This window comes from Pteropus vampyrus, unplaced genomic scaffold (genome assembly GCF_000151845.1).
Source record: "Pteropus vampyrus isolate Shadow unplaced genomic scaffold, Pvam_2.0 Scaffold165, whole genome shotgun sequence".
Taxonomy (NCBI): domain Eukaryota; kingdom Metazoa; phylum Chordata; class Mammalia; order Chiroptera; family Pteropodidae; genus Pteropus; species Pteropus vampyrus.
The window spans coordinates 1,974,305-1,993,260 of record NW_011888946.1 but is presented as its reverse complement, the minus strand read 5'-3'; the positions used below and the strand labels follow the sequence as shown (position 1 = coordinate 1,993,260).

Here is an 18,956-nt window from a genome sequence, read left to right as displayed (position 1 = left end):
TCAAAGGTTAATAAGACATGCTCCTTCCATTCAAAATTTTTGTAGTGCTAAAATATGGTCATTATACATCTGTTTTAACAGAAAAAGGACCTTAATTTTCAACTATTTCTTAATGAAGTATAAAGATAGTAAGTATAGCATAGTGGAGTTCTTTTTTTAATATAGCACTTGCTAGCTATAGGCAAGTCATTTACATTCTCTGCACTTGAATTTCTTCATCTGAAAACATGGACCAGAATATCTGCCCTGCCTACCTCAAATAGTTTTTGTAAACCTTCAAAAAGATATTGTTTGTCAAAGTGCCTTAAACTTCACATAAGTAGATGTAATATTATAATGCTTCGTATGTCTCTGATTTTTAGGGGATGTTTTCATCCTACTACGACTTTACATTTATTATTTCATTACAAAATATAAACTTGAGAAATAGAATCTAGAAGAGAAGTTATTTATAGTTCAACCACTCTAAGTCAAAAGCTTTTTATAATTTTGAACTGATATTCTTCTTCTAGGTTTTTAAATAGCTAGCTTTAGGGGATATTTAGATATTCATAATTATACTATACATTCAACATTTTTTAGGGTTATTACAGAGTCTTCACAAAATCCTTGTAATGATCACATTACCTATTAACTGGCTCTATCATGGTTTATTTAACCATCTATTCATTGGAAATAGAGGCAAATGTCTTACATGTTTACCTTAAAGTAATTGAGGAAAAGATGTCTTAGTCACAATTATGTTTTAAGCCCTAAGAAAAAAAATTAAACATATACTTTGTTCATCACATAATATTAGCCTCAACTGCCACACAGATTGCTTCCTAAACACGCCAGTGTAGCCAGTGTACTCAGCGTAAGTATAAGCAGCCTGTAACATAGCCGCTTTCTGTGACACTAATCGCAGTATTTTATGTTACACTATGTATTGAAATGGCGCCATTCCTGAAGTGAAGAATACGCAGATGTTTTTTAGTGGTCAGTGAGAATAAATTATAATGTTACTCCTAAAAATAGAAACAAAACTTTCCTTTTCTTTGTCTCCCTTTTCCTGCCTCCCACCATTTCAGGTTTGTTTATTTATTCTTGTTGCACTTAAAGTACACGTAGATTGTCTTCTCATAACTTCCTTGCCACCAGTGATCTTGCCCTCTTAGCTATTTCAGCCATCCACCACATGATTGTACTCTAGATCTTGTCATCACTAATACTTGCACACCCCCTATAATCTTGTTAGGTGTTCCTCTCTACCACCACCTCACACACTTCCAGCTTGCTCCCTTCAGTGCTCTGACTCCAACTTAGCTTTGACACCGTGATTTGCCATTTTATTCTTTCCTAATATTTCTCTCCTTTTGTCATACCTTTGGAAATCAACTTAAATTTTACTTTTAGCTCCTCTGCACTTTACACTCATGAAGAATAGATGAGGCTGGAGGAAAAGTGTCATACTCACTGGTCTCACATTAGACACATGATGACTAACTTTAAGTGAGTTCTCAGTATGACTGAGCAATCCTACTAAGTTTCCGTAGCCTTCCACTCACCTCTCATTAGGATAAGTATTTCACATCATGTTACTCTCTTCTGAAACCTCCAGTACCCTGTCCTCTCCACTCTTTATCAAAAGCCAATGACTATTTCATATGCCATTGACACTACTGAAGCAATCAGAAGAGAACTTAACATTTTCTCCATCTACAAAATCTACTAGCATTTGGATCTTTGTTTGCTGCTTTCCTTCCTTGTGAACTAATTGCCTTTGCCTCATCTGAGGAAACCTACTTGTGCATCTCATCTTCTCAACTACTCAAAAGTAGGTTCCTGCACATGTACCCTTCTGTCCATGCTCCACCATCAGGTTTTCTTCTACTGCATTCCATTGCCACAAACACATAAACATGCTGAAATACCTCCCATTCCTACTGCCCATTTATTTCATAGCTGTCCTTTACAGAAAAGAGTCTTTTATATTATCTATCTCCACTTTTCTCCTCCCATTCTCTTGGACCATTCCAGTCAGCTTTCATCCTATTACCTCTATCTCAACCTACAGAAACTTCTCTATGAAAGTCAACGGTTACCGTCATGTTACCAAAGCCTTTGGTCAGTTGTCAGTATTTCTCTGACTGGAACGTTTAGTGCATTTAACACGATTGATCGCTCTCCTTGAAGCTCTTTTTTAGCTTGCCTTCTAGGATTCCACTCTTGTGATTTTTCTTCTACCTCAGTGACTTTTCCTGGCCTTTCCTGATTCCTCTAACATAGGTCCTCAGCTTTCTAATCTCCGTTTCTTCGGTAGAAAAAGTTGCATTACAACTTTCAAATGCCAGTATTCGATTCATTCCTCCACTTACTCTTTTTACTCCTCCCTCCTGCCTCAGAATATAATAACTGAGTCTTATTTACCATTAATGCCCCTCACCTTGCATAAGACTTGGCACATATTAGGTGTTCAGTTACTATTTTTGAATGAATGGAGATCATTCAAAAGAAATATTTGTAAGTTAAACCAAATAATTTTCAGATTTTCTTAAGATACAATAGCATAAAAAGAGAAACATGCCAAGTTGATTAATCATTTATGTTAACTATAAACTAGCATTTATAACATCTAAATGTGTGGGGCGTTTTTTTGGTAAAATATAGGTGATGTAATGTTTACCATTTTAACCATTTTTAAGTATGGTTCACTGGTATTAAGTGCCTATACGACATTGTGCAACCATGCATCTCCAGAACTTTGTAATCTTCCCAAACTGAAACTGTACCCATTGAACAATAATACCCTGTTTCCCCCTCCACCCAGCCCCTGGCAACCTTCTACTTCCTGTCGTTTGAATTGGACTATTCTAAGTACCTCATATAAGTTGAATCATACAGTAGGATTCTGGCTTTTTGAGACTGGCTTATTTCACTTAGCATAATGTCTGTGTGGTTCATCCATGTTGTAGCCTGTGTCAGAATTTTTCTTTTTAAGGCTAAATAATATTCCATTTTATGTATATACTAAATGGTTTACCTTTTCACCCTTGAATGGACACTTGGGCTTCTTCTACTATTTGACTCTTTGAATAATGCTATTAACATGGGTGTGCATATATCTATGTGAGTCCCAACTTTTCAGTTCTTTTGGCTATATACTCAGAAGTGGACTTGCTGAATCATATGTTAATGCTATGTCCAGTTTTTTGAGGAACTACCATACTGTCTTCCATAGTGGTTACCATTTTATATTCCCATCAGTATTGTACAAAGTTCCAGTTTGTCCACATCCCAGCCAGCATTCGTTATTTTCTATTTTCTTTGTTGTTGTTGCTTTTTAATAATAGCCATCTTCAAGAGTGTAAAATGGTATCTCATTGTGTTTTGATCTGCATGACTAGTGATCTTGAGCATCTTTTCGTGTTTTTATTGGCCATTAGTATATCGCTTTTAGAGAAATGTCAAAGTCCTTTGCCCATGTTTTAATCAGATTTTTTTTGTTGTTGTTGAACATTTGAATATTTTCTGTAATAGAAAATATACTCAAATACTTAAAACATGTCTTCTTTCTCACTGTTAGTGGTGCAAAGTATAGTTTACTAGCTCAGACTACCCTAACCTTGGAAAGTGCTGAGGACAGTTTCAAGACCCATAATCTGTCTATTAATGGAAATGGTAAGTACAATCTATATTTTACTTATTACATATGTTATGTCAGTATACATATTGTGTGTGTATATATATATATATATATACTTATTACATATGTCGGTATGTATATGTTATGTCGAGATATATGTATACGTGTATATGTGTGTGTGTATATATATATATATATGTATGTATGTATGTATGTATGTATGTATATGGTGACAGTGAACATTTCTAATTTTAACATGTTCCCCTGAAGTGGATATTGGCTTAAATAATGTAGAAATGAGTGGTTCTGTCGATTCTTTTAAATATTTCCATCCCTTTTCCCCAAAAGTGAAAAATTTGTTTTCCTTTCTCCATGCTGTTTTTCCAGAGATTGGCTGGTGAGGCTAGCTTGGTGAGAACAGAAAGGTTTTGTACATTCTGAATCTTTGTCTTTAACTTGAAATTGGTGACTTCACCACCCTACTAGTTGGCAATCAAAGGACCTGTCTTATTTTTAAATTTGAAATTGAGGAAGTCAACCCTTCCATTGTGGGAAGCAGAGGATTTAAGAGATTGTAGGGTTAAATCAACCTTAACCCTTTTCTCTCTGGATGATATTGGTAGTTATAGTTTATCCAAAAGAAATATGGCAAGGTGAAGAAGGGGGTTATTAGGAAGGTTTGTAAAACTTAGCATGAGCACTCTCTACTCTCCCAGATTATTTTTCTATGATGAAGAATATAGAGTGGTGTTGGTAAAATTCTTGGCAAATATTATTTGGATTATTTATTCCTATTCTTATTCTGAAATAGAATATATACAGATAGGTACTGCTTTACTAATATTTATTGTTGTAAAGATGGGTGGCTTGTACTGTTGAGATTGGCAATTTTACAACAATATTGTTTGTTTCACACTAAATATTACATTAAAAATAAAGTTCATAAAATGTAAAAGTACGTTTTAATAGATAATTATGAGAATATGTACATAACTACTTCCATGTTAATAAATAGAACATTGCCAACACTATTTCCCGTCAATTACCCTAGGTGTAAACATGTCCCAACTTTTCTGGTATTCACTTACTTGCATTTCTTTATGGTTTTGCCACCAACTTGCTTCCCCAAATAATATAGTCTAGATTTTTCTGGATTGAACTTTATGTGGATGGAATCACATTATGTTTTCTTAATGGCTTGCTTTTCGTTTATTATTCAGTATGTATGCATTTCACTGCTCATAGTATTTCATTATATATCACTTTGTATTTATCCCTTATTCAGTTATTTTTAATACTCATAGAGTTCTTTAGGTTTACTGTTTCTTGAGTCAGTTTTAGTTAAGTTATATTTTTATACATATGAATCTATTTAATCTAGAATTTGAGGTTTACAAGCATTAACTTCTTCATGATAGCTTTATTGAATTTCTGCAGCATCTGTAGCAATGCCTCTCTTTTCTATTCCTGATATTGGCTGTTTGTACTCACCCTGTTTTTTAATTATCAGTCTTGTTGTAGTTTGGTCAGTTTTTTATTCAGTGAAAGTAACTTTATTTTCTCTCTGTTTTTGGTTTTCTGAAGTTTCACTATAAGTATAGAATTTAATTTCATTTACGTTGTTTTTGGAACTCCGTGAACTTCTTTAGGTTTTTGATTGGTGACAGATCTTTCATTAGTTCTGGACAAAATCTCACTTTTCTATTCAGACAGCCTCTGCTCCATTCTCTTGTTTCTCTCCTAACATTCCTGTTAAACCTATGTTAATCTTTCTCACTGTATCCTCTATGTTTATTACCTTTTATGATATAATTTTCATCTTTTTGTCTGTGCTGCTTTTCTGGATTTTTTTTTTTTTAACTATCTTCCATTTCCTTATTCTCTCTGCAGCCCTGTCTGATCTGTTGTTAAACCTATATACCAAGTTCTTTATTTCAGTTATTGTATTTCTCAGCTTTAGAAGTTTTCTTTTACTTTTTCAAATCTATTATGCTACTTTGTATTCCATGCATACATTGTCAATATTATATTTTAGGTTTTAAAAGAGTAATCATAGCTGTTTCATAATCTGTGACTAGTAGTTCAGATATATAAAGTCTTTCTGAGTTGGTTTCTGTTTTTTTCTTTCTACTAGTTCTTACTGAGACTCATGATGTCTCAATCCCTTCAATATCTGTTTATCTTCTGCGTTTGTCATTATAATTGAAAGTTTACAGTTAATATGTAGGAATAAATTGATGCTTAGAGTTTCTGTTTGTTTCTGACAGGCACCTGGGGGGACTATCAGGCTAGGCGTACTTTATCCAAAGACCATGTCTAAGTATCTCTGGACCCCTCCCATCTCCACCTACAGGCAATGGGAATTCTGGATACTGAGGTTGGTTTGCTTTTGGCTTACCACTACCCTGTTGGTGATTCCTTTGGGATATCAGCTTAGTATGAGGAAAATCTCTCATTAAACTGCTTGCTTTGTTCAGGCCTTAGATTTTGATTTCTCTTAGGCTTCCCTCATCTTGCAAAATCATTAAATCATAAATTCAGATTTGCTGGGATTGGCAAATGCTATTAAGACAAATAGAGCTTGTATGCTCACTTAACTCATTGGTTCTCTTTCATCTGATTTATTCTGGTAATTTCTGTGGTCTTGTTACTTCTTTCTTGCTCTGGGAAAGTTTTTTAAAATATAGTTGATTCAGTATTTTCAGTATGAGGATTGGCCTAAACAATCTACCCTTTCATCATTCAAACATGAAGTCTGCAATGGCATTAGCATTATCAATTTTATTAGAAAATCTGGCAAATGAAGTTCATTGTCATCCCATTTGTGTCAGTTCTCTAGAATTATCAATATGACTACCATATGCTGAATGCCTATTATGTGTCAGACACTGTTATATAAAATATTCAGCCTTCAAAAAGAAGAGAATGCTACAAAATGTGACAACATGAATGAACCTTGAGGACATTATGCTAACTGAAATAGCCAGTCATAAAAGGACAAATACTGCATGATTCCACTTAAATGAGGTATCTAAAATAGTCAAACTCATAGAAACAGAGAGTACAATGCCAGTCACCAAGGGCTGTGGGAGGGGGAAGTGGGGAGTTGCTTCAACGGTCTAAAGTTTCACTTATACAAGATGAAAGTTCTTGAGAGCTACTGCACAACATAGTGCTTATTGTTAACAGCACTGTATTGTCCACTTAAAAATCTAAGGGCTGGATCTCCTGTTAGTGTTCTCACTACAATAATCTAGAAGTAAATAAATAAGCAAACAAGCACTTTTAAAGCTGTTTTTATTCTTAGTGACTATGAGATGGTAGTTATAAGGAAACGTTGCAATGAAGTGGTTGATAGAGGGGCCCCCAGCCTTGAATTCACATTCTGGTTCTACCACTGGCCAGCTCTGTGACCTTCGCAAGTTCCTCATTTTATCATTTACAGTTTACAAATGAGTAAAATATAGCTTAGAGAATGTTATATATTAGATCATGCAGTTAGCAAGTGGTTGAGCTGGACTTTAAATAATCCAGGACAGGCTGTGCTCATTCTGCTATGCTTTCTGGTCAGGCATGATTACTGTTAAAGCAACGAAGGACTCAAAATACTATTGATGTGTGAATAATGGACTTGATGATAAAAGGTCCTATTCTTTCAACCAAATCATCTGAAAAGTTTTGGAGAAGAATACAATTCACAAAGGGAGTGTCAATTTTAGCAATGATTCCTTAGTTCTAAAAGATATTACTAGCTTACAAGATTCGCCTTTGATGAAATTCTCATGGGCAAATATGCATGGAAACTATGTGGTTATAGTTCTTTCTTAGAGGAACACAATACAGATTAATATGTTAAAGACCGAAAAGGCCTATGCTTAAAACAATAACATCAAAAAAACTGTTGACTTTGGAACATGTAGATTCCACTAGAAAATAATTTAAGAAACACCAACCTATATGCCTAACATTTTTTATGTAATAGGTATATTCATAGAAGTGTGTGTAAATTAAAAACTTGTAATTAAATCTTAACAATTAAAATGGAAAAAAAAGCCACCTTCTAATTTTTTCATTAATATAAGTCTATGTTAATGTAATGGGGTTTTCCTAAATAAAATTATCTTAATGTCCACCAAAAACTATAAAAACCAAGAAGAAATACAAGATTTTTTTGAAATTGATAACTTTATTATTTTCACTAATTGAAAGAAAAAGCCAAAATGATAGTTTATATTTGTCTTCAAGAAATTTTGATACTTTTTATAAAACAATGAAACCACATTGTGAAGATTGACTCACACAGAACTAAGATGTTATCTGGATTCTTTCTCCTGCCTGTGTATTGTTTTTGTTGTTGCTGCCGTTTTTTTAAACTCCATTTTGTTCCCCATTTGAAACTACAGATGAATTAGATAAAATCTGTAAGTAAACTGCTCTTTCACTTCCCGTTTCATTTCATCTTGTCCTAATACCTCCCTTGGTTAGAAAAGAATTAAGCATTTTGATTAAATGTGTTGCACAAGGAATGAGAGACAGCATTTTAAAAAAAGAAAGGGTATAGTTCTGGGAGTAAGACTACACTGGATATAAAATTACGAGAAGCATCCATTATGTGCCAGACACAGTAATAGATGTCATATACACATTATCTTATTTGATTTTCTCAACTTTCCTACTTAAGATAGGTAGTATTTTTTAAAATGAGCAATTGATACTGAGATAGGTTAAGTGACTAGCCTAGATGCCTTATTTCTTGTCAGAAGTAGAAGCTATCACTGTACATTTTAATTCACGATGCTCCTAAGCTGTAAAGTAACCTAGATTAGAAGTAACAGGTGATTGCAGGCTATGTGGCAAGGAATTCTATATCCAATATTCCTTTTCAAGGACTGCAATCAGGAAGGAATTATTTTTCTTGGTGGGCCATGAAATCTGAGCTTATTTTACCAAAGAAGCACATGTGATATTTAGGTTCCAGTACATTACTGATGGAACAAACTATGAACTGATGTGAAAAAAGACTAATTATCTATGATTCATTTTTAAAAAATGCATCCTAACTTAAAAACAACTAGCTTTCAGATATTTAGAACATAGGTTATTAATAAATCTGGGATTGCTTATAAAGAAATTTGCTGTCAGACTTTAAATTCATAAATCACAAAGTTGATTTTAGATGTGTTACTTAGATGCATGCTTTTATAGAATTTTTATTTCATTCCCTGCCTATTTTAAGAAAGGAGATTCTCTTGTTTGTTTCTGTATTTTGGGATCATAGCTTGTATTGTATTTATGCATTTATTCTTCCTAGGTCAAACCCTTTATTTATAAAAGATAGTATCTTTAACAAGTTATTAATAAAAAGAGTTTGACTAGTTCTAGGCTATTTGCGTGCTGTTCTTTAATAGAATGTTGAGCAGATAAGTTAATAAAAAACCTTTTTGTTTACTTTGTTCTCTTCCTTTTAGGCTGGTGTTCTTCATTTAACTGATGTACCAAACTTTGGCTACATTGCATCTATATGTGAAATAATTTTTACCAACAATGTTTTATTTTCCAGGGTTACTAAGATTTTTTTTGGTCAATAATAGTAACAGCTAATGGCCAGCCATTTTATAGGCACTACCAAGAGGAGTACAGTGTAAACTTTAAAATCATTTTTGTGTGGTTCACTGTGAACAAAGGGGCATATGCTGGATTTTTATTTATACCCTAATTTACAGAATAAATTCTGCAATGCTTTCCTTCCATGTAGATGTGGAAGGAAGTACCTACTTGCACTCTATACTAAAGTAGTATCTTAATGTTTTTTAAAAGAACTTTTTAAAAGCAATTACGGACTTATAGAAAGTTACAAGTTGAATGTCAAGATATTTTTTCCCAAAAATTATATGAGAATAAGTTGATTATGTGATGGTTCATTACCCCAAATATGTTAATACATATTTTCTACTAAGAGGACATCTTGCTACATCACTAGGATCTCCAAGTCAGGAAATGAATAATAATATATGACTATCATCTAATTCTCAGACTCCATTCAAGTGTTGCCCATTGAAGGATCCAGTACATAATCTTGCATTAACATTTAATTATCATGCTTCTTTAGTTTTTTTTAATGTTTCCTTGGCTTTCATAACCTTGACATTTTTCAATATCAGCTATTTCATAGAATATTCTTCAATTTGGGTTTGCATGATGTTTTCTTGGGATAAAATTCTGGATATGCACGTTTGGCAGAAATATCACAGAAATGATTCTGTGTTCTCATTGCAGCCTATCCAAGTAGCATATAATTTTGATTCATCCCATTATTGTGGTGTTCACTTTGATTACTTGATTAGGTGATGTCTACCAAGTTTTCCTACTGTAAAGTTACTCTTTTGTTTCCCCCTTGTAATAAATACACATTGTATATGTATGTAGGGGAATGTGGGGGTACATTGAAACTCTTAAGTATATTACTTCTTATTGGACTTTCCGTTTATTCATGATTGTAGTTATGTCAATATGGACTCAGGTTTTTCTGTTTTATTCAGGACATCATAATCTGTTAATATTATTGTTTATTTTGAGGATCAAATTGTTTTTAATTTGGCCAACGGGAGAACATTCAAGGTGACTTTTATATTTTTAACACGTCCTCGTCATTATTGAATACTTCTTTTCTTTATGGAATAACAGGATATTTCAGGCTCATCATGTACTTTCCCTGGCCCAACACTGGACTTAGCTATTTCTTCAAGGAATGCTGGTTCTTTTTAACAGAAATAATATTTAGTAGACATGATCTGGGCTGTAGGTATATTCATTGCTATTAGGGTGCTGCTTTTCCTAGGCCCCCTCAGTGGACTGAGCTACTTACATGCATGTATATTTTGTCATATATTTCTTAATCTCTGTATATGAAAACCATGAGTTTATACCAGTGCATCTAGTTCTAATCCAGCACCACAGTTCATTCTATAAATTTTTTAATTCCTTTCTCTGACTGTGAGAAACATGTCTTCTATTTAATTTTTTTCTCCTTTGGTCATTCTCCCTGAAAGCAACATCCTCTCATCTCTCCCACATGGATGCTTTCTTCTTCTTTCTGGGGGCTCTGACTCTCTATTTTGGGGGAGCCCTTGCCCCATGTAGATTCTCCTCCCCCTACTCAAGCTTTAACTTCCTAGGCCTTACTCTCATCCTGTGTGGACATGCCATCCCCAGCTGCCCTTCTGCTGACTGGGCTTTTCTGAGCTCTGACACATTGTTCTGGGTCATTGAATGTGTGGATGGCTTCCTCACTGCTTTCATACTCTTGACTCCCCATAGCTGGGCCATACCACAAATGTGTACATTCTCCTTACTCTGCTTGGGTTAAGACACCTCACATTGGGCAGCTACCCCACATAGACCCTCTCACTCAGCTTGGGCCCTGACTCCCTGTGCCAGGCCATCCCCGGAGTAGAGATCTCCTTTGGGCTCTAGGCTGTGCCCCATGTGGTCCGTCCCTCTCAGCCTGTTCAGGCTCTGATACCTCCTGCTGGGCAACCATCTTGCTTACCCTCATCCTCTAGCACCCAGCCATGACATACCACAGTCTACCCCCACCCCAGCACAGATACCCATCTTGGTGGGGTCCACCTAATAGCTTCCAACTGAATTAAGAGGAAAGGCAAAAAAGGTTTATTAAATTTTTATCTTAATGTTGCGCTCTGAAATGTTTTATTCAGAGGATCATTTTGCTAATTATTATAATGAAAGCAAAAGTAGAATTTGACATAGACCAAAAAAGTCACTTTATTAGATTTTTTTTTTCTATTAAATGAGTTTGCTTCTGTGCCTTGAATTACCTCTGTTAATTACTTTAAGATCAAACAAGTACAAGAGACTAAAAGTTCCATGTCTATTCCAGGTGATAGCATACTGTAAACTATGTTTAATATCATCTCTGATTTGATTTTAAATATGGCACTGGTATTTGAGTAGGATGAACCTTTACATATGTTCTTATATAAAGTAAAAAAAAAATTGTAAAAAGAAAAAAATCAAAATGTATAATGACCTTAAATAAACATATATTTTTAACTCGATTTTTTTTCTCTCGTTTAAACAGAGGCGTCTCCGTTCTGGCTCCCTTTATTTGGTAACATGTGCTGCCGTTTTGTTGTCCAGCCAGCCTGTATGTCTGAGAATGCGTTTGCAGGATTCCTTAATCAGCAGGTTAGAAGACTTTAAATATCCTACAATAATTATAGCTCCAATTTAGCTCTTAATCCTTCTGATATTGAGAAGTATTTTTTAAAATTTTTTTAAATACCAGTTTTCTCACTGTTAGACATAGACTGGGGTAGGGCAGGGGTGGTAAGGGGGCGACCTCCCCTGAGACGGTGGGAAGGGGAGGGGTCTAATGCAGTTTGCATGGCAGGGGAGCTACCTCTCCAGGTTCCTCTGCTTTATTAATAGCTGTAACACTGTAATCAGCAACAGAGGACTCCTTGTGGAAACTGATGAGGCCTTCTCAACACCTTTCACATGAAGGCCTTCCTGGCAGACCGCTTTTGGCACAGTTTAGGTCTGGGCTTCCAAAGCTGTCTCTCTGCCTCCTACTCCTGATTTATTTATAACCATAGTTATTTATATTCAGTAAATAATTAATTATGGACTCCAATGAATCAATAGCTTTTACTAAAGGATTCCATTAAGAGGAAAGAAAATTTGCATTCTTATAGGGTAGTCAACATTTTCCAGTGTTCTAAGAACAATAAGAGAAAATTATATTTTGAATATTGAGTTATTGTTATAATTTTCCTGAGTTGTTAGGTGAATTGTTGTGGAGTTCTAAGCACTCATTTTTAAAAGACTAACTTCTCTAAAACTGCATCGGTTTATGATTTTATGTATATAAAGTTATGTGGTAATCGTTACCTCCATTTTGCTTATTTAATGCTTTTGAGAATTCCAAAGCTTTCTTTTCTAAATTAACTTACTCTTTGATTTGAGGCTATTGACTTATTAGATAATAAATTAATTGGTAACTATCATATTTAAAAATTTCAAAATTTTTAAATATGATAATTTAACTTTGATAATTTAAGTATTTTTGTTGAATTTTAGAGTTAAGATGATAAATAATGATTTAACTTTGATATTTTCTTGATTTTTTTTTTTTCCTAGCAAATGGTGGACAGTCTCATTAGTTGGAGAAGGTTGTATTGTGTTTTGAGAGGAGGTAAACTCTATTGTTTTTATACTCCAGAAGAAATTGAAGCTAAAGTGGAACCGGCTTTGGTAGTATCCATTAACAAGGTAAATAAGATGCTATTTTGAAAATAAAGATATAACATTTTAAAAAGTTTGTTCTTTTCTATATAGTTTACATTATCATAAAGAAAAAGGAAGTATTGCTAAAAATAGGTTAATTCATAAAGATAATTAATCTTATTTTTTTTCCATTATAGAACTTTATCCAGTAAAGGAAATACTGTATATTTCCTAAGAAAACATAGTAATTGAAAATCTATACCAGTAAATAGGTTTTAAAGCAGAGGGTGTAACTCTGTGCTAATAGGATATGTAAATTTTTCATGAATTTGTTTAAGAGATTATATAAACATAAATTCTTAGCTCTTATTACAGTGATATTCTTTTTAGTTAATACTCAAACAAACCCATAAAAAGACATTCCTGAGTATACTTTCTGATTTCTTATGGGATGGATGGGCACTTGTCCAACCTTCTGTCAGCACAGAAAAGCCTGACAGTCCATTTAGAATACTTGAGTGCTTACACTGTATTTAAAAAGTAGTACTATACCACCTAGAGAATCTATCAAATACACACACACACACACACACACACACACACACAGAGGTTTGATAGAAGATTATTAAAATTCAGTTACAAATTTTTCACCCACAGATCTATAGGAAAACTTTTCACAATAAGCTGCACTTACTTTCTTTTATTCCAGGTTCTTAAATTTATCTTCATCTGTCATACAAGACTAGTGTTTATTAGAGGTTTCGCCCGCCCTCCGCTTTTTATAGCATTCCTATCATAGACTACTTTGATGCATTTATAGAGCAGAATATGTTTTCTGCCTGTGGACTACACTTAATTGTTCCTAGTTTTAATTTGCTTGCTTTTGGTGTGGTTGAATTGAAGTATATGATAAAATATGAGCCATCACATCTGTTAACTCTGCATGTTTTACTTGTCTTTAAATTTTCTTTTGAAGAAAAATGTAAAGTGGTATATTCTGAAAAACATGTAGATACTAGTTTCCTAATCTATAAGGACTTGAGTTAATTTCTGTGATCTTTTCCAGTAATGACATTTGGTCTGTTTCTATCCTGCTTTTAGAAATTACACTGCTTTTTACTTAAAGGAAATCCTTCAGAGACACCTTTTATTATATAATTAAGTCCACTTAATTTATCTGGTTTTGTGTATTAGTGTTGCTCTTAAATAATATATCCCAATAATACTGCAACATAGTGAATTTATTTTAGTTTAGAAAGTTAGATTTATGAAAGTATAATTTTATTATTGGAAAGTTGATTTTTTTTATTATTTGCCAACTTATTATTTTGTTTTGTTTATGCAGAGTTCACTTTACCCTAGTCTTTTGAAAATTTCAAATGTACAGAGAAGTTGAAAGGATAATGAACGCCTGTGTACCCTTCACTTGGATTCTTTAGCTCTTGTTAACATTTTGCCATATTTGCATTCTCTCTATAGATAGCTTAAAATTTTTTTCTGAATCATTTAATGTAAGTAGGAAAAAGCATAACATTTCTTCTCTAGAATATTTTATAATTGTTTCTCCTAAAAACAATGACATTTCCTTCATAACTGTATTATTAGCACACTCAAGAAATTTTTGTTGATAAAATAATATTATCTAATAGAGCAAATTGCCCCAGTTGTCCCCAGAGTGTTCTTTCTAATTTTTATTTATTGTTTGACCCAAGACCCCATCAAGGATGACAAATTGCATCTGGTCACCATGTCTTTTGTTCGTTTCCTTTTTATCTAAATTATACCCTTCACTTGCTGCCTTTTTTGGGGGGTGGGGGGTGGGAGTAGGAGGATCTTCCATTACATTGACATTTTTGAAAAGTCTAGAGCAGTCTCTAAATCTGTGTTTGACTAATTATTTCACTAGATTCAGGTTAAATATTTTTGGCAAGAGTTCTACACAGATGCTTTTGTCTAATCTGTTTTTTACTGAGTGGCTAGGTAGTAAAAATGGAATCCTACCTATTTTTTCTTACATGTTTTACTATGGAATATGATAAACCAAATAAAATGTAATCTAAACAAATGATATATTTAAAGTCATTTGTTTTCATTGAAAGCAGTCTTCAAGGTATTCATTTTGCTTTATCTCAGCTATCTAAAGTAGGCAGAGCAGGTAAGTCAGCCCTGTTTCATAGCTATATTATTTCTGTTTTACAAATGAAGAAATAGACTCAGAAACGAGTTGGAACTTGTCTAGCTAGTAAGGAAAATTATATGGCTCACTCTTCTTAATGGGTAGGAAAAAAGTAGATAAAATTTGTGAACTGGTTTTCTATTTCCTCATAGCGTTACTGCTAGTAGATTTGGAAAGCAAAATTAGACTATTTCCTATCTCCATGCCCACTCTGAATCAATTTTGAAAGTATAAAGTAGTTCTGAAATGAGGTTCTGAGCCTGAAACCACAATCTACCAATAGGCAATGGTTTAGGTATGTGTTGAATCTTTACCAATTAAATTTTAGAGGACAGTTATAAGGGGAACTCCTCTGTTATAATAGGAAGTGCATCTGTATTTTCTTGTCTGATGACAAAAGTCTAATTTCTGAAAAGTGGTTAACAGTGTTTACATGGCCTGACTGAATTGACCTTTGTTCAATTCACTCATTTTTCCTTGTGGTAATAAAAGGCTGATGACCTGACAACTAATAGGATTCTGTAGTTAATAAACTCCATTGTTAAGATGACTGAAATCAGCATGCTTAGAAATCCCAGTGGTGGATCCACAGTTGACCATTACAGATTCACAGGAAAACGATGAATCCAGTAATCTGTATAGATTCAGCCTTAAACTTGGGAATAACATGGGTTGTATTTGACCCTGAGGAGTGATGACGGATATCTCTTCCATTGTTCGTGACTTTTGTCTAAAGTACAAAAGAGAATTTAAGATTAAATTATGAAGTGAGAATTAAGATTGGGAAGATTAATTGTTAATCTCAAAGATTAAACTGATGGGAAAGTCTTCCATTCTTTAGCTTTGCAATATTGCTATCTTAATCTTCTCCTGATTACTGCCCTTCTCTGTAGAAACTTTTCTCTTTGCAGTTCTTCTACCTCAGGTTTCCTTTAAATTCTTCCACTCACCTGGAAACTTCATTCTTAACAGTAAATGCTACTTGTCTCCTTATTTAAATATGTCAGATATCATCTTGGTCAAGAAATATTTTTGTTAACTTCTGAAAACATGACCGTTTTATCTCCTGTTAATTAATTTTTACTTATCTTTTTCTCCACTTATAAAGTTCAAATTTACAGGAAAGTTGAAAAATACTATAGTAATCAGTTGTATACCATCTAAATTCAGCAGTTAATAGTTTGTCATATTTGCTTTATCTCTTTTGCTTTTGCTTTTTTGATAAGGGGGTGCTAACTGCTTTATATTTTATTTAATTTTTAATCAGGTTTATAGTGGAATAGTTTACATAAAATAAAATTCACCAATTTTAAGTGTACATTTTGATAATTTTAACAAATATACAGTTATATTATTGCTACAGTCATTGGATTAGTTTCTAATCTTTTTTTGTGAGAACGTTTAAGTTCTACTCTTCTAGCAAATTTCAATTATACAATAGTGTTATCAACAAATAGTCACCATATTTTACATTAGATCCTTAGACCTTGTTTATCTTATAGCTGAAAGCTTATAAAGGCTCCTTACTTAACTATATTTTTTTCTGACCCATTTAAAAAAATATATATGTATATTTACAATACCATTCTCACGGCTAGTCAAATTAACAATAATTTTCTTATATCATCTAATATCCAATTCATACTCAATACTATTGTCCCCAAAATGTTATTTTAGCCTTTGCTTTCAATCTAGGAATATATAAGTATTGTGAATCCTTTGTTTTTTTAAACTATAAATTATGTGTAGAGACTTGATTAGGTTCCTTTTAAACATTTTTTTTACAAGAATATTTCATGGATAATAACAAATAGTAGATCGTCCTGTTCAGAGGCACATGATGTCAAGTTGTCTTACTATTGTCAATACTTAGTTTAATGACTCGGTTAAAGTAGTGACCACTAGCTCTCTCCAGTATAATAGGTAAGCTTTCCTCTTTACTATTGCAGGTAGTCCAAGAGGTAATACTTTATGGTTGCCTTTGCCTGAATTAGTTATTACCTTGGAGATTACATGTTTTTCTCATGCTTTCCTTCCTTGTACATTTATTAGCTGGTATTCTTTTGTATTCTTTTTGAGAGGAACATTTTCTCATCAACTAAGAATGAACTACAGGCCCTCCTGAGAAGGCAGGATAAAGGCTTAATGTTTTAATTGCCAATTTTCAATGTAATTAATTGGTATTGAATATTGTATTGATATTCACAATATGCATGGAGTGATATTACCCTTCCAGAAATATCGAATGACTGTCATGTCTATCGACCCTTCAAATATTATGATAAACTTACAGATTTTTATCTATTCATTGTTTTAAATTACTTGATTTTTAAATATAAGGTAGATGTTTTGTTTTCTTACTTTGGAAATTTTTAAGGAACCCATGCTATTAGTGTATTCTTAAATAAATAGGAGCTTTGATAAATGCCAACTTGGTATTTCCTTATATGTGGAGCAGGTAAGCACCAAATAAAACTTTTAAGAATAGTGTTTTTGTTTCAGTTTTTAATATATTTCCAGTGGGTCTCTAGGATCTTTTTATGCTTAATAATGTTAAATATTAAATAGAAATCCAAGTTCCTTTATTTTGATTGTCTTCTCTCATGATTTAGAAAATAATCATTTTGCTTAATGTTACTTTAAAAATTATGTGAAAACATAAATTTTGCAGTTGCTAAGGTATATAAATAAATAATAGTTCTGTTATTTTGATCACAGGATCTGTTCTCTAATTCTTGTCCTTCTAAATGGCACTTCCTGTAAGGCTAAGTCAGTTCATTAATTTTCATAGGGAGCCATCTGTGGAAATAGTCACATTAAGGAAAGAAAAGCCTAAAAGCTATTCCCCTCTTCTTTTCAATCCAAATTTGAAAGGATGATTTACTTCAAAGTGATTGCTTCAACTTCAAAAAACTTCCTTGTGAATGTTGTTGAGTAAGACATTCTCAATAAAGGGTACTTAACTGGAGCCACTGAATCTCCTATACATCGTAGAAAGCATTTTATTAGCCAAAGTTTTATCCATTGCCAGTGGGATGAGGAGTGGAAAGGAAAAGAAGTGTGGGTCTTTGAGATCAGTAGTCTTTTCTTGACTTAAACATTATGCATCACTTCATTTTACTGAATAATGAAATCTGTACTAAACAAGTTAATAACTACTTGGGATGATATACCTTTGTTAAATTGTCTTGAAATTGCTTTTAACCATTATGTTTATCACGGACCCTAGCAAGCATAATTATTAGGAAGCACATGTGATTTTCTTCTGATTATATTAGTCCTCCTAATTCCTGAACCCTAGCACAATTCATAGTGTCCTTTATTAAATGCAACACAAATAATTTTTAAAACAACCTTCAGGAGTTTACATCTGATTACATTGACATAAGTTGAAAATAATTATGTCACACTAATGCTAGATATATCTAATGCTTGGTTTATGGTTATAATTTACATATTTCAAACATTCCTTGTCGTATAGTGTGAAAGTATGGCTTTCTTCGTTATTAGAGTATGTATAAGGTCTAAATCTTGTTTTTAGCCAGCAACATTTTGTCTTCATCCCTGATTAACAAGACTTTAGATCAAAACCTTTCAAAGAACTCATTTGTCCTTAGAACATGTTTCTGATGGAAGTGTGAGTGAAATATTATTATCTCTGCATTATAGATAAGAAAACAGGTACTTAAGTTTTTGTGCTTGTATTTTTTTTTATTTCAAGATAATCTATAGAGAGTAATACAAATGAACCCATCTGTATCCTCACACATTACCCTCATCATAGAATTATTTTGAAGGAAATTCTAGAGATCATATCATTTTGCTTGTAAATATTAGTTGTCATACTTAAGAAAATTTATAGGTATATATGTATATGTATTTATATGTGTGTGTATGTATGTGTGT

General features: G+C 33.1%; 1 protein-coding gene across 2 annotated transcripts in view; it reads left to right on the top strand.

Moving 5' to 3' along the window:
• RTKN2 (rhotekin 2) overlaps positions 1–18,956 on the top strand; it is a 63,856-nt gene that overhangs the window by 29,294 nt on the left and 15,606 nt on the right. For both annotated transcript variants that reach the window (XM_011370228.2, XM_011370227.2), the window contains 3 exons: positions 3,566–3,660; positions 11,727–11,833; positions 12,788–12,919. In XM_011370228.2, coding sequence (XP_011368530.1) covers positions 3,566–3,660; positions 11,727–11,833; positions 12,788–12,919 — 334 coding nt within the window. The remainder of the gene's footprint in view (positions 1–3,565; positions 3,661–11,726; positions 11,834–12,787; positions 12,920–18,956) is intronic.